General features: G+C 42.3%; 1 protein-coding gene across 6 annotated transcripts in view; it reads left to right on the top strand.

The window, feature by feature from the left end:
* Ankrd44 (ankyrin repeat domain 44) overlaps positions 1 to 21,961 on the top strand; it is a 297,082-nt gene extending 275,121 nt beyond the window's left edge. For 2 of the 6 annotated variants that reach the window (XM_076931904.1, XM_034498926.2), the window contains exon 28: positions 1,430 to 5,712. In XM_076931904.1, coding sequence (XP_076788019.1) covers positions 1,430 to 1,677 — 248 coding nt within the window. In that variant the 3' untranslated portion in view covers positions 1,678 to 5,712. Of the gene's footprint in view, positions 1 to 1,429; positions 5,713 to 21,091 lie in introns of those variants that run through there. The other 4 variants (XM_076931906.1, XM_076931907.1, XM_076931903.1 and 1 more) reach the window with 3 other exon arrangements.
* The last annotated feature ends 1,021 nt before the right edge of the window (positions 21,962 to 22,982 follow it).

The raw sequence follows: 22,982 nt of genomic DNA on the forward strand, positions 1-22,982 counted from the left end.
TCTAATTCAAGTATTCTGGTATGTTAACACTACTCGATTAACTGCTTAACACAGGTACGAGAATTAGCAGCTCTCACACCTATTTCTCAGAAATAAGCAGCCACAGTAACATCTTAGCTGAGTCTTTAGTTTTGTTCTTGCAGCCCCATGTATCCTAGCCTCTCTCTCCAACATGGCTCACCTAGGGAGTACAGAGGGTTCTTTTAACCTCGTGTCCTTCATTCTCCACCTTTTCTTCCTCAACCTTGATCAAAGCTGTATACCTTAAGCTTAGCATGAACACTAGATGCTAGAATAAATGGGTATCATCATGCTCTTAGCTCTATCCAGTCTGTATCCATGGATACAGGAGCTCTGTGTCACTAGAGCCTGCCTTTCTCAGAGTTTTCTCTGTACCCAGTGGCTGGAACCATTTGGGGACCATTCTGTGCGACACTGCACTGATAGTCCCTTCACTCATCACCTCCATCCCAGAAATAGTGTGAAGACACTGACCCTTTTCATTTGTTTTCACTCGGTAAAGATGAATAATCTCTTCGGGGCTGAGCGTGCAGAGGGCTTTCATGCCCGGTGACAGGAGACAACAACCAGCTTTTGTCAGAACAGATCCTCCGATGAGAAAGCTCGCTGCTCGTTGTAAAAGGGGATCTTTGGCCAAAAGAATAAAAGTTGGCTAGGGATAGCAGGTACATCTCGAGGGCAGCTCAATCCTTAGGTTGTGTGTTACTATGGTAACAGTCATTTGTCCTGCATTTGTGACAGTTCAGTTTTGTGGCTTTAGTTGATGAGGTGATTTTTTTTAAAGGTCTGTTGAAATTCTCTTAAATGGTTGTTACTGACAACCAGCCTCCTGTGTCTGATCTCTTCAGATGGTTTCCAGGTTTTTGATCGGTTTGGTTGGCTTGTTTTGGTTTTTAGAGTAATAAATTGGTGTGTGCTTTCTATGACGTGTATATAAAGTGACATCAGTTATTAGTTTTATACCCTTTCTACTTGAGACACACATTTCTCATGGAGAGTGGCTACTCTCAGAATAGGGGTCCTCTGCCATGGCGGCCATGGCATGCTCTCCATGGGAACTCCCTCTTGGATGCCCTATTGCTAGTTTTTGTGGCTTGTGTCCCCTATGTCCCTTCCTTGCCATGTGTTTCTGTCCTCTAGATGAAGGCTAGAATCTGCCTTACTTGGGATAATATTGTGCTTTCTGTAGACAGATGAGAACCCAGACCCTCCATGAAATGTCATGTCCTCCCTGTCCCACTCAAGTCTCACCCCCAGCATGACTTGTGAGAAGTAACTCCTCTTACCTGGCATGAATTCTAACTCAACATGCATCTCCACTCACAATGTCGTAGGAGATGTATTGTGGAATGCCATGCAGCTCTGGACCCTCAGGACTAACCACTGCCTTGTCTGCATTTATGCCCAGGTCATACCCCGGCCCTGGCTTGTGCTCCTAACAAAGACGTGGCTGACTGCCTGGCCCTCATTCTGGCTACCATGATGACTTTTTCTCCTTCCAGTACAATGACGGCTGTCAACTTCGTTTGTTTTAGAAAAGACAATTTGAGCAGAACGACCCTCTCCAATCTGGGTAGTAGGGTTAGTCTGTGCAGTAACAATCTTGGCTCTGAGGATGGGTACAATGAAAATGATTCTGATTCGGAAACATTCTAACTTTGGACTGTAGAGGTGTTTCCCCCAATACCTGTGTTTCAGGAAGGGGTGGAAGCTTGAATTCCAGGTTACACTGTATTCAGGCACTTGAGGCCAAGCTTCCAGAAGCCAGCAGAAAAGCCAGTCTAACCAAAAGAGGACAACTAGGCCGTAGGCTGAAACACACACAAATGGGCCTGGGTTTTGTTTTGCTTCATGTTTTCTTTAGATCTAAGGTACTTCTATGAAAGTCTACCTCTCATTTTAAGTAAGGACAAAAAATTCTTCATCTTTGGGGATAATGCAACAGAGAGACAAATATTCAGTCTAAAGATTTCTTTTTTCCCATGTACTCACCAGTGAGTTCTGTGAGGTCAGTCAAGGTGACATTCATTTCCCTAGGAGGGGCGGGAAGAGGAGATGGGAAATGCCTGGGCCCTCCTCTCACTCTGATGTTTACTTCTTCACTAGAAGTCAAAGGACAAGGTTCATCTTTAGACATGATGCCTATAATTGTCCTCTTAAGGGAGTCTGCCTGACCCCATCTCCTTGTAGGAAGCATATAAATGCCTAGAACCTCTTCCTAGGATCTCAGTTAAAGTTGCCAGGTGAATGTGAACATTGTTCATGCTCTTTTGTTAAACACGAATGAAATAGCACCCAGGGCTCCACATAAGAAACATGTGAGTCATTTTTCAACAGAGTAATGGATCCCAAATTTATCCAATAACATTATTTCAGGTGAAGTTATATTGTGCCAAAACTTGAAACAATATGCAAGTCAAATAGGAAATTACCATTCATTTGAATTTGCTCTAAAATGAAAATACTAACTTTATAAGGGCATCAGAATGGCTGGTTCTGTCCTTCAATAGTAGGATAGCAAATTAGCTGCTCAGCCAAGGTCATGCCACAAGAGTGACAGTGTGCCTGAAAAGGAACCAAGGAAATGACAGCAGGAAGCAGAAATGGTTGGTGTGGAGGTGCAAGCCAATTGCCAGTTGTTTGGTAACAAAATCAGCATTGTGAATACTGTGTCTGCTCCCTCTGCCAAAGCTTCTAGGTCGAATGGACCCCGTTCTCCACCTGGAACGGCTGTGCGAAAAGAAGAATGAGACTTTAAGAATTATGCACACACACGTGCACACATGTGTGTATATTTATGTATGTACTTCATCAACCAGCTATCCATGAGGACCAAAATGCTTCTGCCTAAACTGGGATATTTTAAACGTTTTTTCTTTCTACATGCAAGTGAGAACTGTAGCAACTTTTCTATGGGGTTAAAATGTAATCTTTTTGCATACCAGTCTTTATTGTAGTTTATATTTCTAATGACGCAGATTTCTAGTTGGTGGCTTGACAATTTGTAACTGATGATGTGTTGACCACAGGTTTTTGTTTTCAAACTAGAGAATATGTCTGTATACTTTGATGTAAATGTGTTTATATTTATTTGAAATGAAAGAAATACCAAGAAATACCCATTGTTTAGGCTTGCTCTCTCTGTCTCCTTCTCCATCTTTGTCTCCCTCTACCTCCCTCCTTCTCCCTCTGTCTCTCTCTCTCATCTCTCTCTGTGTCTCTCATCTCTCATATCTCTCTGTCTCTGTCTGTCTGTCTCTCTCTGTCTGTCTGTCTCTCTCTGTTATGTATCTTATTTAGAATAAGAAAGTAAATGGGGAAATACCCTTGACTCTGGGCTAACCAATAGCTCTGGAGTTAAGCCCAGCATTTCCCACTATTACCAGCTGACCCTTGGGTTCTTCTATTGCTTGACTCCATTCTATAGCCAATCAGAGCCTTTCTGTGGGATGAAAACAGATATAGCAGATCATATATACACAAAGGCAGCCCAAAGAAAGACCCAGAGACTACAGAAACTACACCAAAAATGACACACAGTCCTGGCACTTAATGGGAAATGATACTGAGTTAGGGCACTATGCCAAGAAAGGGAATTAAGAAGCACACAGGAGCCCGGGCACTCTGTTCCACTAGCTGAAGACTCGGGGAAGAAGTCTGCAGCTGGAGGGCATGAGTTTGCAGCATTTTACTGTAGGTTTTCTCTTCACATTTGAAGTTTCTATTTTATAGTATTTTGAGAGTTTTAAAAATAATTCTATCATATCTGGACCAGACCCAGATAATGTAGTCTATCATTCTCATCAAGCTATAAGAGACTTTGCCTTTTCTATTTTAATATCCTGGATTTAATTAAAACTCCTGTTTAGTTCTTCACAAATGAAAACTTGTTTGGTAGTTTTATAAAATTAATACTGATGTCATCCAAAAAATTTTTTTTACACCAGCAACATTTTGTTTTTACATTCTTGGTGTAATGTATCCCTCCATCTGGTCCTTTTTGTTTAGAGGTACATTTGAAACAAGTAGACAGACCTACTAATGAACAGCAATTATCTCTAGGGAATCCTGAGAATTAAGGGAGTGCTCACATGGAAGAAGTGTGAGGTACTGTAGTGTCTTTTTCTAGATGTGAGTAGTGGGAGTCTTGCTGGGTTGGCATTTAAAGGAGGAAATGAAATGCCCGAGCAGCTTAGAGCAAGGGAGTCACTTCCGCAAAGCAGTGCAATGGCAGGAGACATTGTGTCCATGGAGGTATGCTCGCCGTCCCTGGCTCATTCCAATAGAAGACGTACAAACAAACACAAGGAAATTGAGCTTACAAAGAGCCATTCTTCTGAGTTGTTCTGTCTGTCTGTCTGCCTGTCTGCCTGCCTACCTACCTACCTACCTGTCTCCCCAGCTCCCCTTCTCTGGCTCTGTTTCCTCTGCCTGCCCAACAAGACCAATTTTTTTTTAAAGAAATAACTTTTGAAAACTGAAATTTCTATGTATTTAGTTATCTCATAAACGTTTGCAGCATCGCTCTCTGAGGCGAGAATGTTTTTAGTCGTCTCAGTTGCTCAGTACTTTTACCTAAATGCATTGTTTTCAGACTGTATGTCAACCACCGCCACAAGGACCGCGTTTGATGGCACCTTCCTAGTCACTGGTGTCTGCCTATCTTTGGTAAATTCATTACTATCTATCTCAAATTGCCTAAAGTCCTAGTAAACAATAGCTCAGGGGATTTCTACTCATCACTACTAAAAGGGCACTGTGGTGTGTGTTGGTACTTTGGGCAGTAAGCAGCTGCTTGACTTGTCATTGCTTTGGAACAAGAGCACTGGACGGATTTGCTGCACTCGTTACGCTCACACGATTGGGCAGCTTGGTTGGCGCATCCGCATCCGCTGGGCTTGTTCGGGAACTCATCCTTCTGTGGTCTCGTAACATGACGTTAGAGTGCCTTTTTATATTTGTATATCCTGGAAACGTTCTGTGAAACATTTTGTATTTTTTCATTTGAGTGTTATTGGAGCAATATAACCCCAGTGAGTTTCCCTTTCTTTGAATGTGCCAAGCATCTCCTTTCCTATTCCTCTCCTTCTCGACTTTGAAATGAAAATGCTCAAGTTTTCTATAAAAATTACGTTTGACTTTGCAGTACCAACATGCTTTCTTCTTACAGAACTATAAACCATAGGTCAGTATTATAGGGGAACAGTGTTTTAAGATAGTGACAATCTGAGTGTGTTTGTAAAATGTAATTCTGTGTGTTTCCTACATGGTGATCTGAAGACTCAATGCAAGTATCTTTTGTTTAGTAGTTTTGTCTATGGACTACGCTTCAGCTTGTGCAATATATCCTTGCAAAGCACGATGATACACATCTTGTGCCAGTGTTACATTTTGTAAAACATATTTGTAACAGCATAAACTATTATGTGATGATTTCGGTGGGATTTTTGTCTGTACTTTTAAGATGTAGATTGGAGTTGAATGACTTTGGTAAACGTCCTGAGTGTAAAAATGAGGACAAATGGTGTCGGTTCAGCGAAGGACTTTGGGCCGGGATGAATCTTCCCAAGCACAGTTTAATACTTTCCCAACTACTGAATGCTCTAATAATGCAATGAAGTACTTACCTGTAATATACGACAGACATGCATTCAGATGGTTATTTTTACAAATAAAAACGGTACAAATATTGTTGCAATGTTTGTTTTCTTTCATTATTCAAATGTATGCTTTTTTCCAAATTATTCTAATTTAAGTCTTTGCCCTACCCCAACACCAAACCAAATTAATTCTGAAAATAATCAAGATTTGTTAATTATGCTTAAATTGTCACACTTGAGGGGGAGAGAGTCATTTATCTATGCCTCTAACATTTTTCATAAAGAAGTTAAGCTGAGTTATAATGAAATTCATGTGATAAGCCAGAAGCAGAAAAGCCATGCAATCCTAAGGACCATCAAGCTTGACAGAGTAGCTGCAACTGAACTTGATGTTGCTGTAAACGTCCTTGTGGTGAGCGGGATGTGTAATAAGTCACATCTGTCAAACAGGAGAAGGTCACATAGGTCCTCAAACTTGTGAATCCTATTGTCTGGTCTGCTGTCACCACTACTGTGTGTGGCTTGATGACAGCTAAAGATAGGCCTCCGCACCATCCTTAACAGTGGGATGTGCTTCTCCATCTGTCCTAAATTTCTCCCCTGGATTGTTAGCTTCAAGAACAGTGCCTGGAAAAGCTGAGGAGCAACCCTAAAGATAGTGCCTCCAGCTAATGAGAAAGAGACTTGGTCATATGGCTTTCCCAAGTACCTCAAGTCACAGAGTCACAAAATATATGTCATCTTAGTTCTTAAAGACCAGCCCTGTCACCAGCTTTTTCATGAAGAAACTGAATTTCAGAAAAGTTCTCTATATGCTCAGATTCTCAGGGTTAACGGTATGAAAACAAGATTTATACTTCTGGATATTCTCTCCTCTGAGCCACTCTGCCATCAAGTGTTTATTTTTTCTAATAAATATGTTTTGGGAAGTTTTGTATTTTTCTTTAAATATACAAATCTGGATTTTCCCTTAAGAACTGTAAGTCATGAACCATACCATAAGTGAGTGCTCCCTGTTCATTGAGAGTAAAATGAACATATATTAGTTATATGTAAACATGTAACAAATACCCCCAGACTCGGTCACTTAACAACAAATATTTATTCTCCTGTTTTCTGTGAGTCTGTCATGCTTTTCTTAGGTCTTCTGCTCCAGAGTTTCTCATAGAATCCAGGGTTGACCCATATCTAAGCTGTGTGTATGGCTGTTGGCAGGGATTCTTCATGGTTTGTTGAGATGGTGGTGTTTCTTCATGCCACCTGGCAGCTTCTGCTGCATGGATCTCTTCAAAGTGAAGTTCACAACATGACATCTTCCCTTGGGAAAACAGGCACACTGGAGAAAGAAAGAACAAAATGTTAACTCTGGTCTTTCTGAGTCTTAGAAATGAGATCACACCATTTCCCTCCTTAGAAATAGGCTACTAGTTGGGCAGTGGTGGCACATGCCTTTAATCCCAGCACTTGGGAGGCAGAGGCAGGCGGATTTCTGAGTTCGAGGCCAGCCTGGTCTACAGAGTGAGTTCCAGAACAGCCAGGGCTACTCAGAGAAACCCTGTCTCCAAAAAACAAAAAAAAAGAAAAAGAAATAGAGTCTGTCTATAGTCACAGGCACAGTATTGCTGCAGGTGTGAGGACCAGAAGGCAGAAATCACTGGGAGCTCGCACTGTTCTGTCGCAGTGTCCTTGGGACTTAGCTCCTTAGCTTCATAAGTTCCTTTGAAGAACAATGTGGAGATGCCTAATTTTCCTTGTGCTGTCATAAGCATGGAAGGGGAACAGTGGCTCTCCTGAAGTAGACTTGTACAATTATGTCAGTGTGGCTCTTTCTCTACAAATTGCTTATCAAGAGATCCTTCTCCGATTCCGCTCAGTAGGGTTGGATCCTCATACCTCCATTCTTCAGTTAACATGCTTAATATGTTCCAGAATTAGCTTAAAAGACTCAAAATTTTTCAGCTTAGAAGGCTATTAACACAATGTAACAGACCTATGGATTGCCTCGTTAGCCTATTTCACTCTGAAGGCACTTTGGCTGTGAAATAAGAAGCAGGAAATGGCTGCACCATTGGTTCATCCCCAAGCTCTCAGGAAGTAGTTGGAAGTTTGTGGTTGGCCCAGTGGCTGGGGTGGAAGATTGGAGGGGCTACGAACAGTGCACAGCGTTTACTGTTTGGAGACTAAGGGAGACTAGATGTGCCATGCCGTTCAGTAACCTGTTATTCAACATCTTACCCAAAGGCCAGTGGTCCCTTTCTCCTTGATTCATCTACCTACTCTCCTCTTGTTTCTCAATGATTCCTTCATTAACTTAGAGCCTCTGAAATCAGTCATATTTTCTTATCTCCCCCAAGGAATTGTATAAAGAGGCTCTGATACGTATCCTATCATAAAAAGAGTTTACATGAGAAGATAATCTAAGCTCGTGTACCCTGGTTTTTTCCCAGGAGAGATTATAAGCAGGTGAGTGAATAAGAGGAAAGCATTGTGAATTCAAGGTGAGTATCTAATTATTAGATACTCATATGTGCACACATCCATATTCCTTGTCTTAGGCAAGGGCCATTGTATCTTCTTTTTAGGTACTTCTTACAAAGACGGGAGCATATGGCTCCCAGTATCAGAGGGTAAGGACTGGAAAGACAACACTGTGTGTTCTACATACTAGTGGACACAGTCTCTATCTTTAAGTTACAACTGGAGTATATTTAAATGAAAGAAAGTTAGGATTTTCAAAAGTAAAAATATGCAAATTTTTAAAGCACAAGAAGTGTACCTGCGTACATGCACTTGAAACGGTGTTACCAATGGCATTTGTCTAGAGGAAATTTCCAGGTCTTGTTATTTTGTTCAAAGAACTGAACGCATTTGTGTGTTCAAATTTGTACACACAAATTTGAAAGCAGCAATTTTGAGAAAAAGCAAGTACAGAATAGATGCATTTCAAGTGAACAAGAGACTGTGAGTGAGAGTTACTCAAGAGCACTGGGTTACTGTCTGGGTGATAGATATCTTGTATAGGTCCAACAGGGAAAGAAGTTGGCTGCATAAGGGTGAGAAATGGGTGATTTCATTGACAGGCTTACATTAAGTCTTTGATCACTGTGCCCTTTCCCATGATGTTGTGGATAGCCCCGTCTATTTTTGATACTAATTCCCATTTCCTATGAAGGGCTGCAGAGGAGGAGTGAGTCATTACACAGTTGAATTCTAGTGAACCTTCTGCCCATCTTAATTTGTAAAATAAAGGCTGGAGCCAGTGATTGGGCAGAGGAAGGGGAAGTGGAGAAATAAAGGTTGGTGGAAGAGAGCAGAGGGGAGGACGGGAGGAAGACAATGGAGGAGGAAGACGACAAAGGAGAGGATGACTGGGAAGCAGGAGGTAGAAGGACAGACGCAGGGTCTGGAAAATCCTGAAGTTATAAGGGTCTCATAGCTGGGGAATAGAGTAGTGTGGTGGTGAATCTGCCCAATCTAGGCTTAGAGAATATATTCATAATTACTGAGTTGTGTTTTCATTGACCAGTCATATTTGAGTTGGAGATTTAAATATCTCCCACTACACCATGATGCATCTGATTTTAATTTTATATACACTATACACCCATAGGCATAATATACTAAGTAAGCAAAAAATTCCCTAAAAGTTTATTCAAAGAACCAATGTGACTTTCTGCACATGCACCCAAAACCAGTTCAGGTTGGTTTGGTCTAGCTTCTTTACTTACTTGCATTACAGGATGTGTTTAGGATGTTTGGAGAAGATCTGCATTGTTCAGAACTACATACATGTGCAACCTGATGTAGGTTGGGGGTCTCAGGTTGTTGAAGGTTTGTTTGTCAAGCCAAGTGCATCCCATCTTACTAAGTTATCCCTGTGCTAACCCGCCTCTGAAGTCTCTGCAACTTTGAGAAGCTTCAGTTATTCCTAGTTCTTATTCTTATTTTCTTTCCTTCTCTTTTAAAGACAGATCCTCATATGCAGCCCAGACTGCTTGGCCTCCCACTCCCCATCCACCTGCCTCAGCCTCCTGAGTGCCAGCATTACAGGTGGCACCACCATGCCTGGTATAAATGCTGGCCTTTTTTTTTTTTTTTTTTTTTTTTTTTTTTTTTTTTTTTATCATTTTGTTTGAATTGGAGCTCTTAACCACAAGAAGCTTCCAACTATGAAACTATCAGGCAGGGAAGACTGTCATCAAAGAAGTGCAGGTTGTCTACCTGTGAGCTACTTGAGGAAGGTCAGTGTAGACAGGGCAAGACTCTTGTTTGGCAACACAGAATCATTAGGGACTATTGCAAGAACACACGTGATCGAGTGGCATAGTCAGCCATCCAAAAACCATGGGCTGGGGGGAGAGAAAAGATAGAAGAAAGCAAAAAGGGGAAGTCCCTAGGGAGGGTTTGTAGAGGCTGCAAAGAATGTTTTTAAATAGGACATAGAGCATGATGGTGAAAAAGAGACCTACATGAGAGCAGGACCGAGTTTTAGAAGGGACAGGAGGTTTAGGCTTGGAGATAACTATGGAGTAGGCTTCAGAATACTTCAGACTTAGAGCACGAACTTTAAATATACAACCATCCTTATGGACCTTTTTGCCAGATGCCGGGATGTAGGCACAGGGTAACTTGGAAGTAGAATTTAAGCCGAGACAGAGTTTTGCCAGATGAGCAGCGGTAGGGGAAGGCCAGTGGACTACAGTGTGACTGTAAAGGGCACAGAGCTTCCAACCCAGGTCAGTACTCGAGGTAAAACCCAAGGAGGTGATGCAGAGTTTTTAAAAGGGCACAGTCCATCAGTGGGTTGAAGGTGAAGAGCGGGAAGAGGCGTTGAGTTGCAGCACTAATTGGTGAGCTGGCTTTGGGTTCTTAAGGGGAATGGTGACAAGTTCTGTAGTTCTGATAATGACAAAACCCAGGACACTAGCCATGAGGATTTAGGGTGATTAAAAGAAATGCATTGGGGTGGGGGTGAGTCAAATCCTGGAGGACTTAAGGGAGCAGACAAGATGGCTCAGGTGGTATAGGCTACCTAAGCATGAGAAACCTGAGTTTGGATTCTCAGCACCCACATAAAAGACAGCTGTGATAGTATACATCTATAGCTCTAGAGGTGGGTAGACAGAGACAGGAGGATTCCCCAGAGCTGTCTGGGTAGCCAGTCTAGTCAGTGGGTGAGCTCTGGACTCTAAGCTCAAGGAGAGACCCTGTCTCAAAAAATAAGGTAGAGACCTATAAGAAAAGACACCTGACATTGACCTCTGTCGTTAAATGCACATAAACACATGTGCATGTGCACCTGTACATATATGACACATATATACACTGTACACATGTAGACACAGAATCTTAATGATTAAAAATAATTTTTAAAATCTCAAAGAGGGCTGAGCAGTGGTGGCACACACATTTAATCCCAGCACTTGGAAGGCAGAGGTAGGTGGATTTCTGAGTTTGAGTCCAGTCTGGTCTACAGAGTGAGTTCCAGGACAGCCAGGGCTACACAGAAAAACCCTGTCTCAAAAAACCAAATAAATAAATCCCAAAGAGGGACAATATGACAAATAGCTCAAGAGCCATTTAGCACACAGTTTGAGCAAAATCGGTGAGAAAACCAGGCTACACTGAAGCAGGTACTATTCAGGTACTTTACTATAAGGACATACAACTCAAATCTGACATTGTCAGACTGAAGACTGCTTTTAGGATTAAGCTGAAGCTTTTACAGGGAAAGGGGTCATATTTCTGCTAAAAAGAAAGAACAGCCCTTGTCGATGATGCAATGGCAGGTTTCAAGATCGTATGGTTTAACCTAAATGTGTTTTTCAGGCTCCTCAGAAAGCATGACAGATGGCTGAGAGCTGTGGAAGGAACAAAAGGAGTGTGTGGATTTGACAAGCACGTTAGAGATAATAATGAAAGATTGAACCCTTCCCAGGGGCCCCCACAGAGAACAAAGGACTAACATCACTGGAACACAGTGAAGTTCTTCAACTGAAAACGAAAAGTGCTTTAAAATAATACATTTTTCTTTAAACATTGACTTCTAACTGAAAAAATAATGTGGGTTCTAATTCCTTTGGATTATTTTCTCAGAAATTGTTTTACTTCCACTGCCATGTTTTTATTTTACATGTATTTCAGGTCTGAGATTCATTCCTGGCTTATTGTATTACGATTTAAAACCTGTAAAGCTTCAGTTACAGGACCATTACCTATTAATACACTGATTCTCTGCTGCACTTCATTTGCAAGAGGCTACGCCTCTGCCTGTAAATTTTGATCAGGCTGCCAGGCACATTTTGTTTTGGCATCGAGGCTGAAACCACTGATAAAGGCCCCAGTTGGTGCCATCTGGGAGCTTGCTTTGTGATGTCACAGCTGACACTAGGAATTAGATTGAGAAAACCAATTAATTTCTCACAATGTATTTCAGATATTGAAAAAGAAAAGCCTTTGAAGAGTACTAACGATAGGTCCTAGAGATAAGAGCATTTATTCTAGTGTGTTAATGTGTGTTAATTAATGACCTACCCTCGCCCTCAGTGCCACCAGCCTCACGGGCTGAGTGTGGGGTGGATGATGCAGTGCAGGGGCCATGCTTGCTAAATGTCACTTTAGATTAGAACTTGTGTGCCACAAATGAAAAAAAAAATGCCTTATTAAACTGCTTACTGCTTTTCAGTTGGAACAAATAATGAACAGTCAACATGCCCTGGGCTCCTGCAGTGTTGAATGCTTTAGATACAAGAGCTGTAGGAAAAAGAGACACCATTATTGTCTCCAAGAAGATATGGCTGCCTGGTGACAAATCTGGCTTCAAACATTGTCAAATGGATTAAAATCTGTACCTTTGGATCTGTTATATATGGAAAACAAATTGGTTGATCCCCCCCCACCCCCCTCCTTCTTTCCGTAGCCTTTTTGTTTTAAAATGAACACTATCAAATGGCTTAGCCTTTTTGTCAGTGCATAGGATGCTATAGTTTGTATTAGGAATGCCTCCCCAAAGCTGATGTGTGAAAGGCTTTGCCACATCCTGTGGCACTAGTTGGAGATAGTAGACCACTGAGGAGGTGGGGCATAGTGGCTACTCATTGAGTGTATGCCCTTAAAGGGGACACTGGGGGCCCTAGGCCTTCCCATTTCTCTCTTTCAATCCTGGACATGTGTGAGCAGCTTCACTCTGTCACATGTACCCATAATGATGTGATGCTTGCCCAAAGCAAAGGGACCAATTAATCTGAGACTGAATTCTCTAAAATACTGAGCCAAAAGAAGCAGCTTTTGTTTATAAATTGATCATCTCAATTGTTGCAGTAACGGAAAGTTTACATGCAGACGAGCTACAATAGGGAGTCTGGAAACTATGACCCATGAGCCCAAACCAGTATCTATTTTAAAAAGGACCACCAGCATTAGGGCCAGCAAAGATGGCTCCATGCCTAAAGGCAGTTGGCCACCAAGCCTGATGGCCTGCCTTCTATCCCTGGAACACACATGGTAGAAGGAGACAACCAATTCCAAAAAGTATTCCTCTGATCGTCTCACATGTGTGCCAACCATGAGTACGCACACACACACACACACACCTATTTTTTTTTTAAAAGAAAACCAGTTTCTTTGAGACATGATTGACATGCTGTAAAACTGACCCTTTTAGAGTATACAATTCATTGGTCTTTAGTAATTTTTTAAAGTTACATAATCACGACCACTAATTTTAAAAGGTTTTGTTATCTTAAAAATAAGTCCTATGGACGATGCTTGAATCTCACTCAGAAGGGAAAATAAAATAGACATTTGAGGTGGATGCAGGGAGGGAACTGGGTAGGGAGGAGGTGGGAAGGGGAACAGGGCTGGGGATGAGGTGTGGTGACAGGGAAAGGGCTGGGAGAGAGAATGGAAATCAGTTGAGGGCACTTCTGGGACAAGCCAAAGACCTGGGATGGGGGAGGCTCCTGGGAATTTATAGAGGTGACTCTAGAGGAAACTTAGCAGTGAGGGATTTGGAGCCTGAAGTGGCCGCCACCTGTAACCAGGCAGGACTTCCAGTGGAGGGAAAGAAACACTAACCCTCCCACAAAATTTTCAACCCAGAATTTGTCCTGCCTACAAGATGTGCAGGGATAAAGATGGAACAGAGACTGAGGGAATGGCCGATCAATGGTTGGCCCAACTTGAGACCCACCCCATGGTAAAGAGCCAACTCCTGACACCATTAATGACACTCTGCTAGGATCCTAACATAACAGGATCCTAACATAACTGTCTTCTGAGAGGCTTCACCCAGCAGCAGATAGAAACAGATGCAGAGACTCACATCCAAACATTAGGCAGAGCTCAGGGAGTGTTGTGGAAGAGTGGAGGGAAGAATTGAAGGGGTCGGGGGCCAAGGACACCACAAGAAGACCTACAGAGTCAAGTATCCTGGGCCCATGGGGATTCGCAGAGTCTGAATCACCAACCAAGGAGCATTCTTGGGCTGGACCTAGGTCCCCTACACATATGTAGCAGATAAGTAGCTTGGTCTTCATGTGGGTCCCCTAACGATTGGGGCAAAGGGCCGTCTCTGACTCTGTTGCCTGTCTGTGGATACCTTTCCCCTAGCTGGGCTACCTTGCCTGGTCTCAGTGGGAAATCAGGTGCTTAGTCCTGCTGTGACTTGTGCCAGGTTGGGTTGGTATCTGTGGGTGCCTCCCTTTCTCTGAGGAGGAGGGTTGTGAGGATGGGCTGGGAGGGGGGGCTGCGATCAGGATATAAAGTGAATAAAAAAAAATAAGCCCTATGCCTATTGCCATTTTTCTCTGGCTTTTCTGTTTTTTTTTTTTTTCTGGTACCTGCTAGTTATATTCTGTCTCTATGAATTTGCCTATTCTGGGTATTCATATAAATGAAGTAATAGGGTGTGTGACTGACTTTATGTAGTTGGTTCTTTCATATTTTAGCACATGTCAGTACTTGATTTCCTTTTGAGGCCAAACAACATTCAACTGTGTAGACGCACCTAACATTGAGTTCTTCCCATTCTTCAGTTGGTACACATTTGAGCTGCTTCTGGTTTTGTGTTGTGGATAATGGCAGATGTTTGTGTGGAGATAAGCTTCAGTTTTCTTGTAGGGGTTTTTGCAGCTATATTTACAAGTGATATTAGCCTGTACTTTTCTTATAAAGTCAGTTTCTATCTCTGGTATGAAGGTAATACTTGTTTTATAGTAAGTTTAGAAGTTTCTAGATTGCATAGTATTCCTAGCTTCTGTCTTCAAATTGTAGCCCATGATAAACTGCATATTCTCCTTACCTGAACCTTAGTTTTCACGGAGCATCTTGCATACATGTTCCTCTCTACCCTCAACTATGCTCTATTCCCAACCACCTCTGGGCTACCCTTCTGGGATGTTTACAGTAGTAGCACAGGCTGGCCTGAACAGGATGAGCCTGGGCTGCAGGGAGAACTCATGTAGGTCCTATAAGTGGGCTCAGGGCTTTGGATTAAGAATTCTAGCATCTTGGATATCAAAGTTGTTCAAAAGGAGAGAGTCTTGGAGTAACTGAGTATGGGCCTCTTTGGCCCATAGTGTATTTATCCTATGGGAAATGTTTTAACTAGAGGGTCTAAAGCATTGTCTTCTGCAATGGGGCCTATGTGTGTTACTACAGCCAGCCTATATATTCTTCTGGCATATACAGCTTCACTATTAATCCTTCAGGAAATGAGATGTGCCTGCCAAAATGTGTGTAACTTTTTTGTAACAGTAGAAGTTAAAGAAAATTTTAATGTAATCCTAGTACATTCCTACTATGAAAAACATACAACTCTTAAATATAATAAATGTGGTTACGCATCAAGGATGTCTATAGAAAACAAGTTTCAGGAAAATATTTGTGGTTGCAAACTTAAAAATATTTTTAAAAAACAATCTGCAAATGAAGAGGGGGAATAATTTTCTATGATGTAGTCACTGTTAAGTTCCCCATGATTTAATAAATAACTCTTTCATGCAAGCAACCATAATTAAACTCAGTAGATCATGAAAAAGACAAGAATAACATGCAAATAGGAAGAGGCCTTAGTAGAATTGTTCACTGGGAGTGGGAGGGGCATAAGAGAGAGCAGTGTGGGTGAAATGTGACCAAAACATATTACATTCATGTCTGAAATTGTTAAATAATAATACATTTTAAAACTTAAAAAAGAAACTTTAAAAATAAAAAATAATAAATTTTAAAAGAACACTAAATTAAAATCCACCTATATATTTATAGATACTTGTTTGTCAGATGGTCATAGACAGATATGATGGATTTGTATTATTTAGGGAGGAAGGTGTATGGCAAGGTGGTAATGAAATGGGAAAATGACATAATACTAAGTGAGAATATAAAATGTAACACATGGATTTGTTTTCTATCACAAAATAAGTTTAAAAAATAACTATGCCTTAGGACAAAGACAAGAATGTAACAGAGTAACTAAAATATTGAGTTAATCAAGTGACAGAATTGGGGGCAAAGTTTGCTATAGAATTTTGGTGTTGATTGTTTCTCCAATAATTTTTTTTTTTTTTTTAAGAGAAAAGAGATTGGAATGCATGACTGAGAACTGGGAGGTGAATCATTCTTCTTCCTGCTGGGAAACTGGTCTGTGCTCTGTAGTTAAAGACAAATGAAGAACACTTGGAGATCTTCCAGTAAAAGCCACAGGAATACTAAGCATTGAAGAACATTTCCTTTTATAAGAAATAAGAGTGAACTTAAAAAGCGTAGGGTCTCCTTCAAATGTAAAGGACAGATGGAGCAGTAGATTCTTGTACCCTGTTCTTTTTGGCATTTTGTAACGCTTAGACTAGATCTTTTAGTCAGCAGAATAATTATCCACAACCCACAGCCCTGATGCTGCAGAGTAGGCATATGAAGACGCCTGGGAACCATCATTTAAAGGCTAACGCTATCATCAGCTTTCCACCATAGGAAGAAGTTCCAGACAGACAGAGGAGATGTGCCCTTCTTCCTCTAAGCAAGCAAATAGAATTTATTCTGAAATTACAAATTTAGGAAGTCGGAACTTGTCTGAGCAATATGTAGTAAATACATATTGACTATAAATCTCCCAGGAATGGAGACTTTTAAAATGAAGTGGTCTCACCACTCTGGGATTGGGTTAGAGAATTGTCAGATGTGAGTCGTTGCACTGCATGGCTCAGAGGCTTTGCATGTACTTCATACGTGGTTCTTTTCTTTATTCTGTCATTGTACAAAATACATTTCCTCTGTTTTATGAATAACCTGTTGTCTCTACCGTATTTGTTATTACCAAATTTACCCTGTATCCCTAACCTGTAAAGAAGACCACCTGCATTTCTCAATTTCTTTGTTAACTGTATCCAGTCAGCTTTAAGACCAGTCTCAGCTGTCCATCCTAGTGCCCTTTGAACTCATTAACTAATTCACTTATCTACTTCTCTTCTAGCCCTCATCAAAGGCTTTCTATATCACTGTAAAAACATCTTTTTGCCTGCCAGCTTGCTTGTTTCAATCCTTTTTCAAAATTGCTGCCTCTGTTGGACCCTAAGACAAACTGGGAAGATGCACTCCCACAGAAACACTCATGGACAGGGGGTTTGATGGGAAAGCAAGAAGTGCACTGGGGTTCTCCCACATGCAGGCTAGAGGAACCCTGAGCTAAAGCTAAGAGCAAATTTTATACAGTTTTCATAGGGCTCATGAAGGCAGTTTTACAATCACCTTTTAGACAGTGCTAACCACAAAGGCTGACCTCAAATGGCCACTCCCACTCCTGGTTTCATGGCAGCACATATTTGAACATTATCTTATGACAATGAGTATTAGCTAAGTCTATCTTACCATAACTCCTATTTACCCAGGTTTATTGCACTAAGGGCCCAGCTTCCTGATAACTGTTTAATTCTCTTATCTTTGGCCCTTCTTCTGGAATGTGTGTGTAAGTCTTTGGAATGTGCTTCTCCTGGAATGTGTCTCTGGAGAACTTAATTTTTAAGTTTAGGCTGAGACCTGAGATTCCTTCATTCCCCCCTTTCCTTGTGGCTGATTCCAATCTTGGAATCACAAGTTATCGTCCTGGTGTACAGCGTAATATTGTTGTCTAAGCATAAGCACTTGTATGGTATTAATGCAATCCTTAACAAATCTAACCAAGTGATTTAGGATGCAGGGACCAAAGGTGAGCAAAAGAAGTAAGATTATAAGGGGTCCCGTTATGGTGGAAACCAGGGTAGTAAACCAGGGAGACTTATCGAACCACAACTGGAACCACCCTCGAATCTGTTCTCTTTCTCTTTGTCTTTTAGCCAGCCCTTCTCAGATTTTGGCCATTCAGTCTCTGATTACTCCTGAGTGATCTAAAACAATATTCTTCCTTTAAGGCAGCACACAACCCACCTTGTTGGAGGAAGAGATGATCTAATCCCCTTCTGTTCTGCATGAACACCTCAGAAAAGGAGGCCAAAGACTCCTGTAATTTAGAGACTGAATCTTCCATTGCCTGAATATCTACATCGATAGCCTCTCTAAGTCCTCGGTAGTACTCAGGCTGTAGAGCTAGGGTGGTTCCTCCGCTAGCTATCCCTGCAGCTACTCCCAAACCCAAAAGGACTGAGAAAGTCATGCTAATGGGTTCTCTCTTGGATCTGTGGAGTCTTCGCTCCCAGGTGTCTAGGAGATCATTTTCAGCATGGTATATTAGCCTAGGAACTAGCTGGACCATGACACAGAAGTCTTGGGTTTGGTTCAGCACCCTGGAATTAACACAGGGGATAAGTCCTGTTCTACATGCCCACCAACCATCTTGGGGTGGGGGGAGTAAGTAACTAACACTGTCTTCCTGTGCTACATGGATGGTTGTATTGCACAGGTGGGAGTGAGTGTGGGGGACCTTTCCCAGCCCTCATTCAGAGACCGCTGTTAACATGATCTTAGCACCTCTAGAGGTCCAGCAGCAGCTCAAAGGTGAGACAGAGGTTGAGTAATTACCTATGAGCCCCACAGCCTCATAGTAAGGGGTGGGGGCTACATCATAACAGAGCCAGCAAGCCTGAGTAGCCTCTGGGTTAGTAGAATTTAACACTTCAAAGGCTCTTTCTATCATCTGGACCAGCCTGGATTCTGACCCATCCAAATTTGGCTGAGTCTCATCTAATACAGCTTTTTGGGTTGGAAATACTGTGGGCTGGAGAGATCTGTTGGTTATGGGGGGGGGTGTTCTTCTACCACTTGGAGGTGGCAATAGGATGGAATTGGGTCCTATTGTGGAGTAATCTGGGGCTTCAACCTTTAATCTAATAGTGAAAGTGAGTCTGCGATTGTATCCTGAACATTACAGCCTGAGCTCCCATGTTCTTCCCTTTAACCACCCTGTAGTGAACCTCTTTCCAGGCTCAGTAAATTGGATGGATAATGGGTTACATGTGAAGATGGTTACAGGGGCCTTCTCCAGTCCACCTTCTGTGGTCAAAAGGCTGGATGTTTCCAACTCAGGAGGTGGCATTGACTTGGCCGTTACCCTGATCTTTGGTCAGACCTGTCTGAGTAGCACTGTGCATGATGCAGATTATATCCCAGGAGGACGTAGGGTTCCACCATGCACATCCAGATGTTTTGCACCCCCAGCTAGCACAATAGAATCCTTCCAACCCCCTACAGGTGTGACTCATCTCTCTTGATAATCCATCATGGGAGCAGACATAAAGAGGGATTTTTCTTAATTTGGCTCTAAGGTAGGGGTGACTGCACCTGAACCCCTCAACCCCTCCCTTATCACAAGGTTTGGGAGAACATGTCCTTTTTCCACTAAATTCGGGTAGCACATATCCACCCGGGCTTTTATGCCCAGATGTGTGATAGTCTGGGATGTCCCATGTTTGATAACCCTGCAGCCAACTGACAGAGATCTGGGGTAAGTGTGGGCCACCAGGTATAGGGGGACCATAGTATTTGAAATTGACCAGACAACTTCCCCAGTTTGTGAGAGGACTTCCCATGTCAGTTTTTGGGGAGCATGAGGATTTTCTCCACGGGCCAGGTAAGGCCTCCTAGCTACTATTGAGACCACCATGAGTACCTCTGGTGGAATCATGTCAGCTGGTCTTAATCTGTCTTTGAATCTTTATCTTGAGTGGATTTTGAGTGCAACGAGTCCAGTTGGGTGATGGTCCCTCTGGAGCTGGTTTCACATGAGAGGCATGGATCCAGGCTGATATTCCATCAACCTTCACTGCAGTGGGAGTGGTCAGCAATACCAGGAATGGTCCCTTCCATTGAAGTTCTAGAGTCTCCGACCTGGAACCTATGGGATGTTTTCGGGGTCCCAGGTTCATAGGCATGGGTCAACTGGGTCCACACTTCTTTCTGCACCACCTGAAATCCTTTTAACCTAGCATACAAGTCACTGTTACTATGACAAGTAGGTTCAGTCACTTCTCCTAAGGTGGTCAGAGGAGCAGGTGCCCCATACAGAATCTCAAAAGGAGTTAGGTTAAACTTTGTAGGGGGTGTTTCTAACCCTAAAAAGAGCCAGAGGAAGGAGCACCACCCAGTCTGTACTGCCAATCTCCATGGACCAGGGTTCCTTAATCTGCTCAGCCTTACCAGTTTTTCTGTCTGGTGACACGGTTCCCCTTACCTCACACTTTCATGTATTTCATTTATTTTATTTAATGCTTATGCACACTGTATTTAATTGGGACTGCCTAAATGAGCATTGGGGGGGGGGGAGGTTATACTTGAACAACAGCAATGTAGCAGTGGCTACTACTGAGAGATACAACTGTTCTTCCCTTAGCAACCATTAACTGCCTAGACACCCTCCCAACCTGGGAGTGGTGGAATGCTGCAGGTTTGTGAGAGCTAGAGTTCCATCCTCACAGAGGAAGCATCTGCTCACTCCCTCCCATTCTCTAGTTCTTGCAATTTTCAGTCTGTGATGGTTTGTATGTTTGGCCCAGGGAGTGGCACAATTAGGAGGTATAGCCTTGTTGGAATAGGTGTGTTACTGTGGGTGTGGGCATTAATTCCCTAGTCCTAGCTGCCTGGAAGCAAGTATTCTCCTAGCAGCCTTCAGAAGATGTAGAGCTCTCAGCTCCTCCTACACCATGCCTGTCTGCAGGCCACCATGTTCCCATCTTGGTGATAATGGACTGAACCTTTGAACCTGTAAGCCAGCCCCAATTCAGTGTTGTCCTTATAAGAGTTGCCTTGGTCACGGTGTCTGTTCACAGCAGTAAAACGCTAAGACACAGCCCTCTTTCTCCCTGTATTCCTTGGGCCTTGGAGGGGATGGTGTAGATGTTTGGAGCTGAGTCCTCAACATGTCTCAGCGTGCTAAGGATCACCCAGTGAACTTTTTAAAGCTCTTGTTTGAACTTTTTAAGAGGGACACGCCCCACCATGAGAAACAAATATAAATTGCACACATTCTTTTTCTAACCATTCAGGAACTGAGAACAGGAGGCGGCTGCCTACCAGTGTCCCAGGAAGACTGTTACACATCCGAATGTGCATCATCCCAGCGGCAGAGCAGGAGTTGTTACAGTCTGCAGAAGGTACAGGAGCTGCAGTGGCAGAGGGGATGAGCCACCGAATAGTCCTTTCCTGGCAGTGTTTAGTAGCACTTGTCCTTCATCTTCCTACTGGGAACAAGGTACAAGAGGCTCCCCTTCCACTTAGAAAACAGACCAGAGTATTTGCCATGGGAATCAGAGAGAAGTGATCAAACACTCTTATATTCTTTCTGTATTGTTAAAGACTCTCCAGGCGAAGCTTTAAATCATCATCACCATCATCACCATCACCATCATCACCATCATCACCATCACCATCATCACCATCATCACCATCACCATCATCATCACCATCACCATCATCACCATCATCATCATCATCACCATCATCATCATCACCGTTATTACTACTGCTATAAGTCTTTGGATGTTGTAAGCCATATGTATGTAACTAGAAAGTTTGTCACAGGATGAGGGAGGAACCACTGTCTGCAGAACCGGCCTCTGGCTCAGTGGGTTTTGTCCTCCATTCTTCATTCCACATGATAGGGTCCTTCCTATTGGACGAAAGTGCAAAGAAGGAAGCTGGATGAGAAGTAGGGAAATCACTGCACATGAGAGCCCCAGTGCGGAGAGAACCAACCAAATATCATGTGGAAAACAAGAGTCGTGCCTGATAAATGCCATCCATTTATGTGGGAAGGAAAAAGTAAAACCTGCCCTGGATTATAAACCTGAGAGGCAGTCAGGGATTGCAAGCACAAGAATAAACGTGAAAAGAAATGTGATGGTATCTTGAAATTGGTTCTGATCTGTACAAAATTAAAGCACTACACTTTTAAAGGGAATTCTACAAAATTAACAATGTATACAGTTTAATTTTTAACAGAAAGATTGTTTTTGGTTTTGTTCTGAGATAGAGTTTCACTATGGACCCCAGACTAACCTAGAACTCACTGTGTAGTCCAGGATGGTTTTAAATTTATGATCCACCCGACTCAGTCTCCTGAGTGTTAGGATCCCCAGTGTGTATCATCATGTCTGGCAGTAATCTTTCTTACTTCATAGTTCAGGTTATTTTGCTGGTAATAGCATGCTAGAGAGATGGTTCAGTGGTTAAGAGCACTTGTTGCTTTTGCAGAGAACCCAGGCTCATTTCCCAGAACCCACATGGCAGCTCACAACTGCCTGTAATTCCAGTTCAGGGAATCTGACTGCTTCTCCGCTTTCCTTTGTCACTACATATATATGCGGTACACAAACCTACGTGTGGGCACTCGTAAATACACATGAAAATAAAAAAAATATACCTTTAAAAATATACACATGAAAATAAAAAATATACCTTTAAAAAAAAGAAAGAGCAGGGTCTGGAGAGATGGCCCATCGGTTAAGAGCACTGACTGCTCTTCCAGAGGTCCTAAGTTCAATTCCCAGCAACCACATGGTCACAACCATCTGTAACGGGATCTGACACCCTCTTCTGGTGTGTCTGAAGACAGTGACAGTGTACTGAGTACTCACATACATACAATAAATAAATAAATCTTTAAAAAATTAAAAAAATATTTTTTAGGGGTTGGGGATTTAGCTCAGTGGTAGAACGCTTGCCTACCCTGGGTTCGGTCCTCAGCTCTGAAAAAAAAATAGCTTTTGAATGTCATATTAGATCATTTACACCGTCAAGTTGCTCTTGAGTAATAACAGTCACATTTCAGGGAGTATGATTTGCACCTCCACTTTACTTGCTACGGTGAGCTAGACTCCATTCTCCTCTCACAACCTGTGTTCAGCAAACAATTTGAATTTTGACAAGCGCTGCCTA

The sequence above is a fragment of the Arvicanthis niloticus genome, chromosome 3 (genome assembly GCF_011762505.2).
Source record: "Arvicanthis niloticus isolate mArvNil1 chromosome 3, mArvNil1.pat.X, whole genome shotgun sequence".
NCBI lineage: Eukaryota > Metazoa > Chordata > Mammalia > Rodentia > Muridae > Arvicanthis > Arvicanthis niloticus.